Genomic DNA, 20,976 nt, shown 5'->3' with positions numbered 1-20,976 from the left:
GTTTTTGTTTGAACCGCACAATTGTTTCGTTTTTCCAAATCTTGTTGATTCTTGATTCTTTGGATTTTTACTTTTGCGATTTGAGTGTTTGGCCTTGTTTGAGGACAAACAAATTCAAGTTGGGGAGAGTTTGATAAGTGCCAAAATGTAGTTATTTTGTGTATGTAAATAGTGGCACTTATCGATACTTTTTGTTAATATCGTTTGAATAATTATCTGTTTATTGTATATTTGTATAGTTTGTGTTTTATTACGTTTTTGTGTAAATATGTGCCGTTTGATAGTTTTGTTGTCTTTTTGTAGGTATTTTTGCATTTTCGGAGCCTCGAGGAATAAAGTGTCGAAGACACGGCTGCAGACGCGTTTTGAAGAAATAAAGCTGCTGTTCTAGTGTAGCTCGCGTCGCGCGCTGTAGGAGCAAAAGAATAAATTTTTGGCAGAACTGAGGGCGCGTCGCGCCCACTGCGAAATTCTGTTTTTGTATAAATAGTTCAACTTTGTGTTTTTAGGCTTTTATCACCTCTTCTTGGACAAAGTTGAGCTCTGATCCATTCTTTGTAGTTTAGAAGTTCAAGCAACACTATTGGGTGTCTCATCATGTCGATTTAGCTCGGGTGGTCTCCGATTGTGCCGACAAACACGAGAAGTTTCCGCTTGTTCTTCTTCTTTCTTGTGACCCATTCCAATGGTGGGGTTTGTATGTATATTTTTCCTCTCTTGTATGTATATTTGTTGATCTTGGGTCCGTTTATATATTCACTTTACAAATCATCATTGTTGCTGTTCTTGATCTTTTTGCTTAAATGCTTTGGATTTGTGTTGTTGCAGAAATGAACATCATAGATCTTGATTAGGAATTATATCTGTTAGTTTCTAGGTTTCAGACATGGATTTAGAGCTAATAATTGTGTTGTTTGTGTCAGTGCAGAAATGAACATTATAGATCTTTAATGCCTCTGTGTTGTTTGTGTCGGTGGAGAAATCGCTGATGTGAATAGTACGGTTGAGCTTTCGTCGGTGTTGCAGAAATGGACACTGATGTGGCGTCTCGAATGATGCCTGGTGATTTTGATGCGTATTGTGAGTGTTGAGCGATAGATTTTCAGATTTAAGTATTCGACGGGTTAAGTAGAAATACGATTCCAGTCTGAATGCTCTTAGGCTACAATAGATTGTTTATGTGCTTTTATTTACTTTTCCCGCATTTTACCTTCCGCACCCAATCATGAAACTTAGAACGCGAGATAGTCGAGCGGTAGTTCTTCTCAACCAATCTCTGTGGACTATGATACGATATAACCTATATCTTCGGTAATAAATAATACCTATTACTTTTTGCCTGCCGCTTCAGCACACATTACTTCTAATTTCTCCCACTAACTTAGATGTTGGAGTGTTAATCTTGCAGGTCAATCTATTTTTTGCAGTATCAAAAATATAAATTTAGCCTAACAAGACACATCTATTTTACTTGACATTTAATTTCTAGTTCATAGGCAAACCATTTATGTGAGAGTTTGTTATGTTTGATTTAATTTTCAAACAATGATACAAAATTCAATTTTGAATATTTTTTAGAAAAGAACAATTAAACACATTTGTGGAGTTTTCAATTTTTGTTAAAATTGACTAAAGATTTTCACCGAAAGTTCTATCCTTTGCATGCTTTTTAATCTCCTAATCTAATGATAGTAAAAGTTAAGAAGGAAAAAGCAACGAGCTACTTGTTAGAGCACAATGTCAACAATTTGAGCAAGTTGGATTGCAATAAGCGCCGAATAAAAACAGCACGCGGAAATACTTTGAGCACACGGAAAATCCTCAAACAATATTCAATTATAAATACTCCAAAACAATTGTTAAATAAAATAAAAAGATAATAGGTATTTACCCCCGTCATATAGCGAGATTCGATTTACCCCTATTAAATTTTTTTTTTGGATTACTCCTGTATTTTTAGGGTATCCCTAAACGTGTAAAAACCAGGGAGTAAATCAAAAAAACAAGTTTACAGGGGTCCTAGGGGGTAAATCATAGAACTTTTCATATTTTAAGTGGGTAATTCAAAAAAAAATATTAGTAGGGGGTAAATCAAATCTGACCTATATGGTAGGGGGTAAATACCTATCATCCCTAAAATAAATAGTTTTCTTTTTTTCTTGGTCAAGTGCATGTAATGTAACATATTCCAATTTCTACTAGTGACTTTGAGCCCCTTTTTTGTTTTCATTGTGGGTAGTGATGTGTCGGTCCATTGGGATATGTCCACGCCCATAGCACACGCACATTGAAAAGGGTTACAAGGTTCTTGACCGTTTCATTTAATTGTGATGTCTTATGTTGGAAAATTGGACCCCCACTATCTTCTTGTGTGTTTTAATAACGAGAAATGTCATAATCTACAATAGTCTATGCATGTGAAAAGACGAATGGACATTGAAAATTTGAAATATCACATCTAAGAGTGAACATCATTCTAGTTCTCCACCAAAAAATAATAATTTATAGGCAAAATGTCTATTGGTAAATACTAAGTAATTTCAAAATAGTATAGTAATAAGTATTCGGATAGGTTGGCTAATTAGATACATGATTTTGTACTTTTAGTGGTGGGATTAGATTCGTCTTTTCATTACATAAGCATTATATATGAATAAATTAGAGTTAATTAATTATCGATTTGTTTGATTTTAAATAACTTATTGATTTGTTTGATTTTAAATTTGAGGTATGTGTTACGATATAAATGTGGTTAAAAAATGTTATGTTTAAGAATCTGAAATGGAAGCAGTTGAATAATTGATGATCTTAAGTGGTGGTATTGATCTCTTTCACGCTAGTGCGTGGTAGACCTGCATGATTAGCACTCTAATGCTCAAATTAGTTCAAAATTTAAGACGAAGGTAGTGAAAATGGAGATCAGATAATGTACTTTGCTCTTAGCGTGTGAACTGATTTTACATCTTGAATCAAATGGAGTGGATTTGAGATGATTTGAGTCTTGGTCTTTTGGGCCTCTAGACGGTCCAGAACAGTCGCCCTCAAGGCTTTTCCAGACATTGAAAGAGCTGGAAAAAACCTTAAGTGATGTTGGCCGACCTCCAGAATATCTCCGATGTGAAATAGAACTGAAACGTCTAGAATTAGTTGAAAAAGTAATGAGAAAAAGCACATTAAATGCCGCCTCATCATTTAAATGTTGCATAACCTTCTTCTGACAGGCTAGCTAGGGCATGATGAAATTTACAGTGCACTTGAGTTGGCGTGTTTTCACAAGGGAAATCTAACTGTTGATCTTGTGACTTCCTCTTTTTTTTGTTGGTCTGAATCCTTCAAATGTTTGCATCTTTTGGCACTCAAATTTACGGTAACTTTCCTAGATAACGTCTTTGTTTCCTCTTCCATGAGCATATTAATAGAAGCGACCTTCAGTGCCTTGATCAAAGTCTTCTCCTTTATTTCTCTTCGCATGCTTCATCAATCTCACATACCTAGGTATCATACTAAACTCAAGCTTTATCTTCAATATTCCTTGATTTTTAGTCAAGATGAGTGATAAAGTTGTTGACCTAGTGAGTGATTATAAGAGTGATGCTTCTTTTATTTCGAGAATAAAGATGTCCCCTAATTCTCATCCCGTCCTACCGATCATTATCGTTTAGAACCAAAGGTAATATCCTTGTCTGATGACTCTGATTTGGAAAGGGTATTTAGGAACTCCATGGAAAAATAGGCTTATTCATCTGACTCATTGGAAGTCGTTTTATTAACTAATAGCAGAGAGGTTAATCGTATCGAGGTCCATATGCCCCTTTCCATCTTAAATAAAGGGGAAATACAAGTCAACCAACAAAGGACAGAGTGTGCTAAAAGCTTTATCTAACTTCGCCTGATGCACAATATCTGCAAGCCAAGCGACGCTGAAGTTAAAGCCTACTTAAATCTCCGAGACCAGCCAGTTGCGATGGAGTACAAATGGGTGGACAACAATAGCAGGCACTTCATCGATTTTGAGCACTGAGGCCATTATATATGCTGTTGAAATTAAGTTTAATGATCCTCTAGAATGGTAGGTTTTTCTAGTGGGGACGGAGAAGAGGATATGCATTTCTTCTTACAGACACTGCATGATCCCTTTCTATGAGTGTATACTCACAAGAATATGGACACAATTGCCTTTTTATGGCTTTGTAGTAGCAGTCCTAAAGCACTTAAAAGTTGCTCCTCCCAAATTCACCAGGGTCCTGGGCATTTGTGAGGATATTTAAACTGTGTGTCGAGTATAAATCTTGGAAACCTTCCCTTGGATTATTCTTTGATATGTTATATCCGAGGCACACCTCTTAGGATAACTTATGTGATCAGGGGCTCATTAAAGGCCTATCTCATTTGGTGTTACCTTTCTACTAAGTCTTATAGTTTTTGTAGGATTTCATTCTCAAAGTACTAGCCAAAAATTCACTTCAATTGGGAAGTATATTCTTACCATACCAAGCCGATCTTTCTTTCTCTAGATGAAATGACCATGAAGGAGGAAATACAATATTGGTTACGAGAAAGGATTTAGCCTTGGCGAGGTGCCTCTCATCAAAGTGAGAAAAAGGAAAATCGACACTTATGCCATCATGATGCGCTCATCCAAGAGGAAAGGAAAAAAGATATTTGGTGAGAGCGGAGTCTTAGTATTTTTTTTTAAATATGTTTGATTGCATTTTGCAGATAACTTGGAAAAGGTGAACAAGCTGAAGATGTTTTACGACCTGACAAGGATGAAGACATTGAGGCCATGGAGCCTCCTCTGGAAACCACTGCTCCTATCTAAGATACCGAGACTTCTGCTTCTACCTTCGAGGTAGATCAACTTGTGGATGGGGCAACCGCTTTGCGGCGGAGGAAGAAACGGTGGATTACTTACTGCTAAAGTAGCGGCAACAACTTCGGGCTCAACGAAGGTCTGGTCACCTTAGATCCAACCGTCACAAAAAATTATAGGAATTGAAGATCTAGAATTATGAGGGACCATAATTGAGATTATTCTTAAATGAAATAAGATGCTATGGATCCTCGCGTTTGATTACAAACACTTTTTTTCCGGTGATCGGAGGAAGTTGTGAATTGAGAAGTTTGAGAGAGAATGTGAATGTGTGAAAATCATTGATATCAGTAGTCGGTTCTCATAAACGGAACCACTATTATATTCTGGAACTAGAAATGAGAAGAGGAGCCATAGTGATGGGGGATCATAGCTTCTAATACGGTGGAGTGAGGATTGCAAGGTTAGCACTCCAGCATTCAAGTCACTATGTGAGATAGGGAAATAATGAACTAGCTATTTGTTAGCCGTTATTTGTGGAGAACCTTTAGATGCATTTACATTTGAGATCTCTTGAATTCATAAGGATGATAATCTTCGTGTACTAAGGAGATTCTGGAAGGAGTGAGACCATTTCCTAATAGTTGATAGGGGTCAATTTGGTCAGCACATAACACATAATTAACCAATAATATTTGAATTATGACAATTATAATGACTACTTCTTCCACCTTCCGTGAGAAGAAAGAGAAATACTCATAAAAAATGTCAGCACCATATTGTCAAATAACTAGACTTGGAGAAATTCCACTAGAAAAATAAATAAACAAAGATAAACACATGAAAAACTTGACCTCCTACACTATGGAAGACGGAGGAAACTAAAAAAATATTTGAATGAATAAGGAATCACTTATCTATAAGGAAACTTCAACAAAGAACCAACCATAAAAGGCCACATGGATGGAAAATTATTGCAACTATATTGTTCTCATGCTGTAATTTTCACGCCTAGGTATAAAGAAATAAATCATTAAATATTTCTACACCTAGAATTCCTAAAAATAACCCTAAGGGGACAAATCACATAAGGGAAGATAACAAGACCCGTAAGAGAAGATGACAAGATTTGGGAGGTGAATAACTCAATATTGCCCCGACCAATGTGGCAGTTTCCACTTGAATAATCAACAAGGGCCAATTACGCCATATTCACGTAAATCGACAAAATTAGGAAAGGTAATTTGTAGTAAGTGAAAAGAACCCGTAAAGTCACGACCGTATAAATCAATGATATTCTGACCCATGTCAATAAACCATTTCATGAGGGGATATTATTTCGATCTGAACGCAAGGCTTATAAATAGTCATATTCCGACTTAAATACGAAATCCCTTAAAAATGTTACAACTTTACAAAGACTATGAGTCGTTCTATGAAAAGTAATCTTATTGATGTGGCGTTAAGCCTCTAGGCGAGGACGTCACTTTTCCAACTTTGAACCCAAAGAAAATTCTAGAACATCAGGAACAATCATGAACCTGTCATAAGAAAAACTTGATCTAGATAAATATTTGAAAAATGGTCATCAAATCACATATCGAATAATATTCAGACAATTGTCTATTTTGACTACTGATCTGCAGGTTCTAAGTCTCCTAAATCCTAGAACCTGACTATAAAAAGGAGTGTAGGACCTTAAATCAAGGTGCATACTTTAAAAAAAAAAACTTAAAACGTCTCACTTTCTTTCAATAATCATTGACTTAAAGCGTCAGAGTGACTATTGGAAGGCTAAACCAAACATGAAGGACACCAAAAAAAAATTCAAAAAAACAACTCCAAATTTCATCAGCTCAACCTCTCACTTGTGGGAGCAACTTCGATCGACCTAAAAATCAATTCTTATTTTTAAATTATTTATTGCTTTTTGCTTTAAAACAACTACTCCATAATATTTGAGAGGAATTAAGTAATGTTTTAATTTTTTTTAGGTTACAACAACTTAATTTATTAGGAATTTATAAAATCCACCCACTTTAAAAGATTGTCAAAATAATGAATGTAGTACTATTTAGATTTCGGCTATAATAATTGACTCTTTATATTAAGCACACATGCATTGTGTGGCCCTCTAAACTAAGAGACAGGTAGATAGAATTGATATATGAATGGTTGGTATCCACTCCTTTATATAATAGGGTACATTTTACAACTAGACACACATACAAATACAAAGCCATGAGCCAAAACTATTGTTTTCTTTCGTACTTATAAAGTTGCAAGTAATTAGTCTAGTGTAACACAAAGTTGGGTTCTTTATTATTAGTTAATGCCCTGTCTGAAAATATACCATTGAATGCATGCACAATCGCAAAAGCAAGATGTTTGTGTGTCATTGTCCTTGTGTGTGGGGCAGGTGGAGTACTCCACAAGGTTTTGTCCAAGCTACTGCCCTTAAATGGGGGAAGTGATTATAACCTGAAAACACGGGACAAGTTTTATGGAGTGTTATACATTAAGAGAAATAATTATTTATTTGATTTAGTTTTGTAATTTTTTCTTAAGATTTTAAAATATTAAAATTTGTTTGGTTATTTGGTTTTATAAATGTATTTTTAAAAAAACTATTTTTTATTTATAAGTTTTGAAAACTAATAAACTAAAATAGAATTTAGATATTTGATTTTTATTTTTGAAAATTAAAAAAATTGATATTATATTTATAATGTTGTACAACTTTAAAATATAAAAAAATATATATGAATCGTTTTAATTTAATTTATTATCTCTATTAATTTATATATTTATGTGTATAACTCAAAATTAAAATTAATAAAGATAAGAAATTAAATTATTGTGTATTAATTTTTACATATTTATTTTAAGAAACTAAAATTAATAGGGATAAGAAATTAAATTATTTTTATTTTAAATTTTAATATTTGTTTGTATGCTAAACAATTTTAATATATATTTGTGTTTAACTAAGATTTGCTCACATATAATATTAAGATGTATTTAACAATTTTTTAATGTATAAATTGTTTAAATAACTCTTCTAAAAATTAATTAATTTATAAGAAAATGTGTATGGAATTTTCTAACATATAATACGTTTATAATTTATACTTATATACTAATGTCAATAAATTATTTATACATTAACAATTAAAAAAAAAAAACATTTTTTTTGTGTTGTGTTCGCCGAAAGGCAAATCGCTTCTTGCAATTGCATAGCCATGTTTTTTAATACATTAAATGCATTGTGCAGTTTTATTCAAATTGCAAACTATAATGTAACTAAATTACGGTGTAGAAAGTTTTAAAAGCTTGGCATGCTATGCCGGTTTCACATTTTAATCGGGTGACTTGGTAAAATAGAAGGGCACGGCTTTCAAACTCTCTGTGTTGGGTTTAGGGTTTAGGGTTTAGGGTTTAGGGGACGGGTCCAAAGTGAATTTTTGGCTTGATAATTGGCTAGATAAACCGCTGGCAGAGTTATTGAATATTCCTTGCATTTTTAAAAACAAGCTTTCTGTGATGGTGAAAGATTGGAGGGTCAATGGTGATTGGTGCATTCCTTCTAATGTGTTGGCTGCTTACCCGTGTCTAAGGGATTTGCTGGAAAAGATCAAGTTTCCGGATGTGGAGGTGGATGATTCGTTAGTTTGGACGAACACTGTTAATGGAGATTTTACTTTGAAGCAAGCTTACTCTATCTGCCAGAAAAAATCTGCCAAAGTCCTTGATTTTTATCTTTGGGATAGAAATGTTCCTCCTAATCAGTCCTTTTTAGTTTGGAGAATAGCTCATGCAAAAATGCCTACTGATGATAATATGGCTATAAGAGGTTTCCATACTCCGTCGCGGTGTTCTCTTTGTCGGGCCAGTGTGGAAACATCTCATCACATCTTCTTTCAATGCACTTTTGTTTCTCACATTTGGAAATGGCTGTTAGATAAGTTGCAGGTTGCGGGCAGTATATGCAGCCTGCAGGATTGTTCTAAATTGATTAAAGAATGGTGGTCTCCGCAAGCGAAAGATGTTGCGATATCGTGCATCTGCAGTGTGTTCTATAATGTATGGCGAGCCCGTAACTTGCAGAGGTTTGAAGACAAAGACACACATTGGAAATGGTGCATTTCGAATATTATTGCTAGGGCCAGATTGGTAGGGAATAATACTGTCAATTGCTCTAGTAATAATATGCAGAGCTTCTCAATTCTTAAAAGCTTTGATGTCCTTATTCATCCCGGCAGAGTTTCGCGTATGATTGATGTTCTTTGGTGTCCTCCTCCTAGAGGCTGGATAAAAGTGAATGTAGATGGTCTTGCCCGTGGTTCGCCTATGTTAATGGCGTGTGGCGGTATTTTCCGTAGCGATGCAGCTGTGCACTTGGGGAGCTTCTGCAATTTCTTGGGGGAAGGGGATGCTTTGTTGGCTGAGCTGTATGCAGTCATTTTTGCCATTGAAAAAGCTAAAGAGCTGAGGTATAATAGATTATGGATGGAATCGGATTGCATGCTTGTTACTCAAGCTTTCTCTAACATTAACTTGGTTCCTTGGAAGATTAGATCTCGTTGGCTCTCTTGTGTTGCTTATACTCGCTCGATCGAGTTTATGATCACTCATGTGTATAGAGAAGCCAATTTTTGTGCGGATCTTCTTGCGAATCTTGGTCTAACCTTAGGTAGTTATAATTGGTTTTATTTTGTTCATTCGATTTTAGTAAGGGATTTCCTTTTAGATTTGGAAGGCACCCCTCTTTTCTTAAGGGGTTTTTGGCTTGGTCCCCCCTTTTTTGTATCTTGTTTGTTTTCATTTTCTTAATATTATTCAGTTTAAAAAAAAAATTTCCTTTTTAGATAAAGGTGCATTTGAAGGTAGACAAGCATGAACCGGGAAAATATTAGCCAAAATAAAAGAAAAATTACCAACCAATTATATAGTTACGAAAGGAAACACAACGAATTTTTTATAAATTCGTAAAAACTATAATAGGAATTAGTAATATCTTTAAAAAAAGACTACTTCCAAACTAAAATCTTTATGTTCCAAACCGTATTATCCACATTTCAACCGTCGTTCCGGAAACAAATCTCATTCCGTAAAAGCCAAATCGACCACAAAGTGGTTAACCAAATAACTCCCCATTTACCCTCCTAACCTTCTTGCCCTTAGAATACACATACCAATCCCAAAAGTTTGTTAAACAATCCTCCTCAAAACCTACCGAGTTACTAATCCAAAGAGCAATATCATTCCAAGTTATCTTTACTACTTTACAATTAAAAAATAAATGATTCCTACTCTCAAATTTAATGTCGCAAAAAGAACACCTTAAAGAGTTCAAAGGAAAAGTAATACCTCTAGTCTTCAGAAGATCTTTAGTTGGAAATCTATTCACAAAAAGTCTTCAACCAAAAACCTTAATTTTAAACGGAACTTCTACTTTTCAAATCTTGCCGAACACCGCATCATTCCTATTTCAGGGGGCAAAAGGAATACGGAAACTAACATAAAAAAGATAACAAGAAGCAACTGAAAAAGCACCCCCCGGTTCCGCTTGCCAACTTACTTTGTCAAATTCGGCCGATCCAAAAGCAATATTTGCTAATTTCAAATGAAGGTTAGAAATAGAATTAATAATAACGGGAGATAAAAACATGTCTTTCATACCAAAATCACCCTAATACCACGCCCCATTAATCCACCCTCCCATCCCACCAACCGACACCTTTTTAAAAGCAAGGTAATAAGTATAGATTTGGAAATTCGTCCCTTAAAATAGTTTTCTCCATCCACCTAGCTTCCCAAAAAGGAGTGTAAAAACCTTTATCAATATCAAACTTACAATAATCCACCATAGGGTCTTTGTAAGGAGGAGATCCTATTTTAACAATATCCTTCCACGAAAAAGATTTCGATAATGAAACTTTATCCTCTGTATCACCACAAAACACCTTCATGGAAATATCAGCGTAACAGACTCTTAACACTTTAGATTATCATTACGATTTACAATTCTCCATCTCCATTTATTAAGGAGGGCAAGATTGAAATCCAACAAATTTTTAATACCGAAACCCCCCAAATCATTTGAAAGGCAACACTTCTTCCAACTCACCCAATAAATCTTCTTCTTTTTTCTCCGCACCTCCCCACAAAAAATTACACCATGTCTTTTTATAAAAAGCTAATTGTTGGTCTCTATTAATTATTTTTTGAATTTTTTTTATTCCCATCAAATTTGAAGAGGTGACAATGTCATTTGACATTATGTCACACGTTTTTGTCATATCATAATAAAAGATGAATTCATTTTAAAATATTATTTAATATAATTAATAAACTAAATATTATTTATTAAATAATTATTCATTGTTTCCATGTTAATACATAATTAATAAAAAATCTCAATGGGTTCTAACCCGCACTACTGTGTTTGTTTTGAGAGAAGTTGTGAAGAGAGAAGTTGTGAAGAGAGAAGTATAAGAGAAAGCCTACACCTCTCCTGTTTGGTTTGCAGAGAAATAGAGAAGAGAGACTTTAATAACATGGGACCCACTAAATTTTATAATCTTCTCTTATATGAGGAGAAATGGAAGAGAGACGCTACTTTACCATTCATTTCCATAAATATCCCTTATTTTCATATTGCAAATCTGTAAAAAAAAAAAAGTTTTCTCTTATGCCTTTATTAGTATATATGTATCATAGTGTGATTACTATTATTAATATAAGATGATATAATATAATTTTTTTGGGATGATAAAATATAAATAATGTTAAAATAATAAAATCTTGGCTTAATTGCAACTTTAGTCCCTAAATTACAAAAATTAAGAGAATTGGAAAAAATTATTTAAAAATTAAAAAATAAAAATCAATTTTCATATTACGTAATTAAAATATTAATTAATAAAAAATTAATTAATTAAATGATATAATTAATATAAATTAATTAATTAACATTTTTAATTATTTTCTTAGATTTAAAAAAAAAAAGATAAATTGTTTAGAGGAGGACTTTTTCGTCAATTAGTCCCATCATTCTATTTCTCTCTCTTCTATTTCTCTTCAACTTCTCTTATTACAAACAATACTACAAATCTCTCTTATTTCTCATGTCTTTCTCTCTTCTCATCTTCTTTCTCATCTCTTTCTCTCTTTTTAATTTCTTCCCATTGCCAAACAAACCTAAAGGAAAATGATAAAATATTTTGTCATCTAAACCAAGACCCAATTGTGATACTTCTATACATCAATTTATATATAACATTAAACTTAATTTACATCTCATTGATTTGCATTCATATATTTAATAAACTCAATTTTAAAAGAGATTATTAAGGGATAATTAGTTTTGACTTTTTTTAAAATGATTTTTATAATGTAACATAATTTTGTGTAATATAATTTTACAAAGAAATTTATTAAAAGAGTTTCAAATATGAAGATTTGGTTTAAATAATTATTCTTAAAATATTTTTTTTAGATATTTCATCATTTTATTGATTTTTTTTTTGGATATCAAAATTCAAAAAATCTCTTAATTTTGAAACTATTTCAAATAGTTTTTCATAAAAAACATTTCTGAAATATAATTTTTTAAAAAAATTACGATTTTGAGTATGTTTTAAATGTCAATAATGTGTGTTTCTGTTATAGGATGTCAAAATTAATATTTTAATTTTAAAAAATGAATATTAAAAAACTTATAATATTTCGAAAAACGATTTTATAAAATTTATTTTTAAATATACAAAGAAAAAAAAATCAATTTTCTTAAACCTAAAACAATTAGACCCTAGATCTTCATAAAAAATTGGTTTAATTCCATCAACAAATTTCTACCTCAGCCCTTAAAATCTCCCGAATATGAGTTTTATTCACCTTGGCTTTTTTTGTTATCTAGATAATGTTCCTTGACAGTGTGAAGCATTTATCGATATAACAAGTGGTATCAAAACTCCGGCTCGAGCTTAAGATTATAATGTAAAATAAACTGTGAACAACATGCTCTATCAAACAATCAATTCACTTCTACAAACTACTTTATTTAGAAGTAAAAATAGAAAACTGAAACACAAAGTCGGACAATGTGATAGAGAATGTCATTATAATCTAAAAGTGTTCGGGTCTCAATGTGTTCCACCGTGTGGCTATTGATAGATTAATTGAATTTTTGTTGGTAATGGTCAATCAATTCCAATTCGCGGATATGGTCACACATTCTTATCTCCACCAAAACCCACCATCATCCTTAAAAAATGGCCTTCATGCACCTAAACTCATTAAAATTTTAGTGTTTGTAAGAATGACTTACTACTGATAATAATGTGTGTAATTTTTGATCTGTTTGGTTTTGTTATAAATGATTTACAGATAGGAACGCACCTAATGCGTTGTGATAGCACAAGTGAGCTTTATCCCATCACCTCCACAAGTCAAAATCAAATTTCTTCGCATTCTATTTTTTTAGCGTTGTCTCTTTGGCATGATTGTTTAGGTCACTCGGGTGCTTCAGTTTTATAGTCGCCTCGGCAAAATAAAATGATTGATTATACTCGTACCTCTAGGTCTCATGTTTGTCAATCTTGTGTGCTCAGAAAACATATTAAGTTGACTTTCGTTGCATCAACATCTATGACATTTATGCCTTTTGATATTATTCATAGTAATCTTTGAACATCTCTCGTATTGGATTCTTTGGGACATTGTTATTATGTGTTTTTTGGCATGACTATTCTAAATATTAGTGGATGTTTCCCATTGCTTAAAAATCACAAGTTTTTTCCTATGTTTACAAAAATTCAAGCACATATTCAAACTCACTTTGAACGTGACATTAAATATGTACAATGTGATAATGGGAGGGAGTGTGATAATAATTTGTTTTAGAAATTTTGTGATTCGAACGAAATTGCGTTTCGTTTTTCATGTCCACATACCTCCTCACAAAATGGGAAGCCCGAGAGAAAAATAAGATCCATTAATGATATCATGATAACTCTTCTTATTCATGCTTTTGTACCACCTTCATTTTGGCATCATGCATTGCAAATTGCGACATATTTACATAATACACTTCCGAGCAACATGAGGATTTTTGGATGTTTGTGTTATCCTCTTTTTTCGCTTACTATAATAAATAAATTGCAAGCTCATTCAACTCCTTATGTGTTTTTGGGATATCCTCTAAATCATCATAGTTATAAGTGTTTAGATTTATCAAGTAATAAAAATTATCACTTGTCGGCATGTTTATTTTATTGAGAGCAAATTTCCCTTTGCTAAGATGCATGAACCAAAAACCAATGCTTATGATTTTTTAGATAATGGATTCACTCCATACATAGTCCACTATCTTCAAAATCAATCCTCATATTTGACCCATCCCACTATAAATCCAACACCACTACCTGATTTGATGCCTTCTCCTACAGCCTCACCAGATGATAGAACCCAACCGACTCCTCCATTATCTCCCACACCTATAAGCCACACACATCAGTCCACATCGCATACCCACAACCTACATCAATTCCGCTAGTACTGATTTCATAGCAGCCCCTGCTAAACCACGTCCAGTAACCTAAAGTCAACATGGTATTTATAAACCCAATCTAAGATATGCCTTAAAGCAAGCTCATCATACAACAGTTATGAGATCACTACTTATGTGTAACCCTCTTGCTGCCCTTCGTGATCTGAATTGGAAATTGGCTATGTATGATGAATTTAACGCTCTTATTAAAAATAAGACGTGAGATTTAGTATCTTGTCCACCTGATGCGAATGTTATTCTATCAATGTAGATTTTTACTTATAAAGAAAAGTCTGATGGTTCTTTTGAGATGCATAAAACCAGTCTTGTAGTTGATGGTAAAACTCAACGGTTGACATTGATTATGGCAAAACTTTTAGTCCATTGGTGAAACCAGCAACAATTCGAACTATACTCACTCTTGCTCTATCAAAAAATTAGAAAATTCATTAGTTGGATGCCAAAAATGATTTTTTTGCATGGTGAGCTCAAGAAAACATTTTATATGCATCAACCTATGGGTTTCAAGGGCTATGTACATCCATATTATGTTTTTTTATTGAAAAAAATCTTTATATGGGCTTCCTCGTGTGTGGAACCAGAGATTTTCTAATTTCATTTTTGTCATTAGTTTCACTAATAGTAAATCAGATAATTCTCTATTTATTTATCGAAATGGATCTGATTTGACCTACTTATTATTATATGTTGATGATATTATTTTGACTCCATCTACGGATGATCTCCGCCCGTCTATAGTGGCTAGTCTCAACTAAGAGTTTCATATGAAGGACTTATTAGTTTTGTTTAATTTTCATTTTTGCTATTTTATATACTCAAACACAATTTTCATTATGCAATATTAAATTTTAATCTACTATATGATATATTTTATATCAAAATTATTATTTTATCCCATATTTGTAATATTATCATTAAATAAAAAATATTATAATTTATAAATTTTAATATCCTAAAATTGATGCAATATAAAGTAAACTACATTAAATTAGACATTCAGATCGATTTTTTTAAAATTGTCCGTTAAAATCGAACCAAACCACCTACTTTTATATCTAGATCAAAGGAGTTTTCTAACTATCAAGTATCAATTACCCCCACAGCATATATAATGGTGTAACTTCAAAGAATAACAAAACCATTATAAAGAAAGTTAGATGTCTGCTAAAAATTGTAAAATTGCCTAAGCCATTATGGGATGAAAATATTCAAACTACATGCTACTTCTATTTGATTAATAGATCTCCATTTATTCCTTTGGGATTTGGTATTCTCGAGAGAGTATAGTTCTGACATGAAATTAGTCACTCTCATGTGGTTTCGAGATTATATTTTTACTCTAAGTGATTTGATGATAACCTCTTTTGACAACAAATAATGTGTTATTTCCCATCAAAATCATAAATAGAGTCTCTAGATTTTGTATTATTTACAATGGGAAAAGCAACAGAACCAATATATTAACAAAAAAAAAAGACAATAATTAATTTTTGGAACTAACTATCTACAATGTTTTGATCTATGCTCAAAGCTGGTATGGATTTATCATTTTCATAGTCAGAATCAGAGCTACCAGTATCCATTTCCTTCCCTGAACAATCAATTTGGTCACATTCAACAACTTCATTGTTGTAATTTCCAAAATCATGACACCTATTTGAAGGTGCTAAGGCTTCTTTCTTGACAACATTCAACACAATCCCATTATGAATCTTTTCAGTCTGCAAAATATCACCTTCCGTTATCAGTAAGCTAGATCCGTTGACAACCCTGTTATCAATTTCCTTCTGCTCAGATTCTGAGTTCCTATCTGGTCCTGTGAGTCTGATATTATGATACTGAAAATCACGAGAACTAGAATGAGCCACCGCACCTCTATTTAGTTCAGTATCAACAACACCCTCTAAGTTTTGGAGAAAGTCGACGAACATATTTGCCGAAGCGGTTCTCATCAAAGGACCACCAGATCTGGTCCAAGAAATCGAATCAACATTTTCAGAGTCACTGCCGATGCCTTGATGCAATGAGGAAGCAGCATCTGTAAGGTCTTCAAGAGAACCTGTCGAATTCTCCCGTGCCATGCAATTCCATGAAGGAATTCTTCTTGAGCCACTGAATCTGACAGTACTTGACAAACTGTGAGACGCAGAAGCAGACGCTCTCTCGGCAATTCTTTTTAGTTTTCTCATATGATTGAGAATAGCCACAGATTCATCAAGAGCAAGCTCAATTTCACAATTTGCTTTTATGGCTGAAAGCTTCTCCCAGCTACATCTTCTCCCTTGGTTGGCTGCTTTTTGAAGCTCTCCATAAGAGGGGTTCTGTATAATTTTTGAGTACTGAAACAAAAGACAGGTCAAAATTTACACGAGTTAATCACTTCTATGCTGAATTATCCTTAGTAAATAACATAAATAAATTCCTAAACGTTTTGTGAAAATGCCTGATTATAGAGAACATTGATCATTCAACAGAGATTTTTGTTCAAAACAAAATCTCGCTGAGTTTTTTTTTTTTTTAAATTAAAAACTTGAAATAAATATGTAGCTGATACTTAAATAAGGCACATACCTGAGCAAGGGTAGCAGGCATAACAATAGTGACATCACCTTCCCATTCTTGAGCAAATAGTTTGGCAAGTCCACCCAAGGGAAAGCCAAGTTCCAGTACTTGATTGCACCTATGTTTCACCTCCATCACCACAAGATGAGCAAGCTGAACAATTTATTAATAACCATATTAGATTAAACTTTTTCATGATTAGAAGTCTTATGGGATAATAACACAATGAATATCCAATTGTTAATATGAGTGATTTGACAACAATCCATGGATTTTTTAAGAGCCTCACATTGAATAAGATAAGGCATGAAAAAGTGTATAAATGAGAACAGTTCTTGTCTTGCAAGTAGGTTTTGTAAAGATGGAGTTAGGTCCAACCTAAACACTATGATAGTATCAGAACCTATCTAACATTTGTTTGGCCACCTGCAATCAGTCACTAATATCTGGCCACTTTGGTCACGCTCCATATGTTCTATCTTGGGTGTGAGGGGTGTGTGTTAAGAGTCCCCCATTAAACGCGATAGGTCTGAAAATGAGTTTATAAGTGGGGGAAATCCTCACTTTACAATCCGATTTTGTAAGAGTTGAGTTAGACCCAACTCAAATTCTAAGAAATAGCACCGTTTTTTCAATAATACAGGTCCAATGGGAAAACATAAATAGACAGTAAATTACATGGCACAATTTGAATTAATTATTATCTATGTGTAGCTATTATTCTGAATGAAAGTCATGCTTATCATATAATAAATGTATTTAAAAGCAGAAATGTAAATATGAATGTGCTATGCATTTTCTTTTCAGAGGTTCAAGTCGATAAATATGTGTATGTTACCTTGGCAGCAAAATTGCCTCCATAAGTTCTTACAACCTCTTTCAATCTCAACAATGGTGCAATGTGAGGGTTGGCTTGACTGACTATGAAATGATTGACATTGAATAGCTCTTTCAACTGCATCATAGGTAAATCAATCTCTAAGCTACCATCCCTCCACCGGCGTGATGGTGTGGAGCCTTCTTCGGGGCCTAGATTAAAAGGAGGATGATAAGGAACAATATCTCCACTTCTATTCTTCGCCATCAATTCTTGAGCTTCAAAAAGGCCGGGGAAGGCGCAAGAAGCAGTTACCGCACTCCATATAACAACATGAGGCGACGTCAAGTAGTTAAGACATCTAGGAGGTTCATGCTTCCTCGGGGAGCAAACCGTAATTCCAAGAACTCTCCCCGTCATATCATAAGCTTCTTGAAACGTAAGGTTGTTCGTTAAATGCCTCAACAGCATCTGCAACTGCCTAATCTCATGAACAGCTCCGCGCGTTGCAACCCTCTTGACAACCGCAAAAATCCCACCCATTTGATCGAAAAACTGCAACGAATGCAAGGAATCCTCGAAAAAACTCTGAAGCTCCGGCCACGATCTAGTTGCAGCAATAGCACACATAATCGATCCAACACTCGAACCAGCAACTATCCTAGGCAAGAGCTTATGCTTCACCAATGTCTTAACAACCCCAACATGAAAAGCTCCAAGTGAAGCACCACCACTCAACAACAAAGCCGTCCTCCCAAAAGCATGTCTAGTCTCATGCATAAAAGCAACCTTTTCCTCCAACGACAACTCCTCCGAATCCGAATCACAAACCATTCTCAACTGCGTCGTAACCTCATCAAGATACTCCTTGATCAACCTAGGAACTTGAAGCCTACCCTTATGCAACTCCGGGTTACACATATTCCCTAAATTCCTAACAAGATCCGCCCGCATACAAAACATAATATCCCTAAGCGACCCCTCGTGCCGCCGATGCCGAAGCTCCTGAAGCTTATTCCCAACCAACTCAACATCATAAAGATCAGCCTCATTCATCTTTGGTGTCAATTTATCAAGCATCTTAGCTCCATGAGCCCATTCATCATAAGTCAAAGCACTCCTCATCATATTCCTCCAAAACTTCCTCCTATAAGCCATCTCAGCTCTCACCTTCACATTTGTGTAACGTTTCAACAGTATAGCAACTATGGTCATCATTGCCAATATCCCTTGTGGGTTCCTTGGATGGAACCATGACAAAAAGGGTTTCAATTTCAACAACCCTTTAAACCTATACAAGAACTGTAACAATAGTTGAAGTATTTGATGCATTAAATGGGACATGGATTTGCAGAATAGAACCTTGAAAGCAATTGTTTTGCCAAGAATGTCTGATGGACCAATTGGAAAACGGTCAACCCTAGCTTCATTACTAATATGATCCATTTCAACTTTGATCAAAATTATCAAAATCAAAAAACTCAAAGCTAGAAACTTTACAGGATTATCTATAAGAGATTCTGAATTTACAGTGGAATTTCAAAAGATGTGTGTTCAAATTCTAAGTTTATGTGCTTAAAAAATTAAACTAAGTTATGATGAAATTGGGAATTGTGAAGATAGATAAAGATACAAAATTAGATTATCTGGTTTCTATGCTATACTGGAGTAGCGTGTTCGGCAGATCTGTAGTTGTTGATGAAGATCGGACGAACCATATTTTTTCAATTAGAAATACTGTATGTGAAATCTGGACCGTTAATTTTTGATCTGCGGTTTGGAATGTATGAACGTGGGAATGTGATGATGTTTAAGTGTGTAGAGAATTGGGGTATACGAAGATTCGTTTGTGATATGGTGACTGGGAGCTTAGTCAAAAAGACACGATGACGAGGATAGAATAAAAACAAATTAAAGAACCATATCCAAATTTATTAGAAGGGTAGAAAAGAAAATTCAATTTTATTTTTGTGGTTAATTGAAGGTTTGTCTTGAAGGAAAGATAAGGAGAAACGTGGTAGGCAAAACGTGACAAATATGTTTTTGCAACTTGCAAGTAAGTAATAATGAGAAGAAAAATCCAACAAAATTTCATAGTTCTGTCCGTTGATTGGTTGCATATTTTATAAAGTGTTGTTAATAGACTGAAAAAGGTGATTAGATCAGTTATATTAGAATCGTAATCAATTTTTATTTCAAGAAAGATAAATACTTGATGAAAGTTTAGTCTCTGTTGAAATCGTAGACGGGGTTAAGAAGGAAAAAAAAGTCATATTGTATAAGATGGGTTTTGAAAATGTATATGATTTAGTAGATTGAAAGTTTTTGAATTTTATGATGGTAAAGATGGGGTTTCACGAAAAGTAGAGGAGCTGAATTTCAAAATTCCTAAGATCGTCGTATGTGTAAGTGTTAGTAAACGACAACTCCACCAAGGAACTCAGGATGACGTGTGGTTTAAGACAATGAGTTTTTGTTCCTTATAGTAGCAAAGGCTTCGATATGTTGATGAAAAGAGCGGTGGAGATGAGATTTTTCATGTAATTAAATTCGACAATGGCAAAGATCGGTTCACTCACCTTCTGTATGCTAACGACGCCCTCATCATTGGTGAAAAAAGATGGTCTAATATCAGGATAATCAAAGCAAACTTGTTATTGTTTAAAGTAATACTTGATTTATAGGTTAACTTTAACAAGAGTTTATTAGTGGGGGTCAATATATCTCAAAGGTGGCTTGAAGAAGCAGTAAATGTACTACATTGTAAATCAGGAAGTAGTTTGTTCAAATACGTTGGACTTCTAATTGATGCAAATCCAAAAAGAGTCAAAACTTGACACGAGGCGGTAAAGGCGGTGAGAACGAGGTTATCAAGATTGAAGAGTAACCAACTATCTATTGGGGGTCGTGTGATGATTATAAAATCAGTCTTGCAAGCTCTTCTAGTTTACTTTCTTTCCTTTTTCAAGGCTCTGACAAATATTATCTCAAAACTCAACTCTCTTTTTAAACAATTTCTTTGGGGAAGGAGTGAGAATGAGAGAAAAGTAAATTGGGTTCATTAGGATAAGATGTGTAGGCCTCTCGATGAGGGGTGCTTGAGAATAGAATGAGGATAAAGATTGCTCACTATTTTCCATATCAATAATGGAAAGTGGTATCAAGTGAGCACTTATTTTATTGCGAAGGGTATAATGGTCTCTTGTCTCA

The 20,976-nt window shown here is 33.9% G+C and overlaps 1 protein-coding gene across 1 annotated transcript; it reads right to left on the bottom strand.

The window, feature by feature from the left end:
* Window positions 1-15,553: 15,553 nt before the first annotated feature.
* Window positions 15,554-19,366, bottom strand: LOC131622932 (triacylglycerol lipase SDP1-like). Its single transcript, XM_058893944.1, has 3 exons — window positions 17,788-19,366; window positions 16,959-17,102; window positions 15,554-16,726 (listed from the first exon to the last, which is right to left on the bottom strand). The coding sequence occupies exons 1-3, from the start codon at window positions 19,210-19,212 to the stop codon at window positions 15,884-15,886; spliced, it is 2,412 nt and encodes an 803-aa protein (XP_058749927.1). The 5' UTR covers window positions 19,213-19,366; the 3' UTR covers window positions 15,554-15,883.
* Between the last annotated feature and the right edge of the window lie 1,610 nt (window positions 19,367-20,976).

The sequence above is a fragment of the Vicia villosa genome, unplaced genomic scaffold (genome assembly GCF_029867415.1).
Source record: "Vicia villosa cultivar HV-30 ecotype Madison, WI unplaced genomic scaffold, Vvil1.0 ctg.000045F_1_1_1, whole genome shotgun sequence".
In the NCBI taxonomy this organism is placed as follows: domain Eukaryota; kingdom Viridiplantae; phylum Streptophyta; class Magnoliopsida; order Fabales; family Fabaceae; genus Vicia; species Vicia villosa.
This window is presented reverse-complemented; position numbering and strand designations above follow the sequence as displayed.

Coding starts and splice junctions, on each gene's coding strand:
- LOC131622932 (XM_058893944.1), bottom strand. CDS start 19,212: ATGGATCATATTAGTAATGAAGCTAGGGTTGACCGTTTTCCAATTGGT. Junction 17,103..17,787: donor GAGGCAATTTTGCTGCCAAG/GTAACATACACA, acceptor TAAATTGTTCAG/CTTGCTCATCTTGTGGTGAT. Junction 16,727..16,958: donor TGCCTGCTACCCTTGCTCAG/GTATGTGCCTTA, acceptor CTTTTGTTTCAG/TACTCAAAAATTATACAGAA.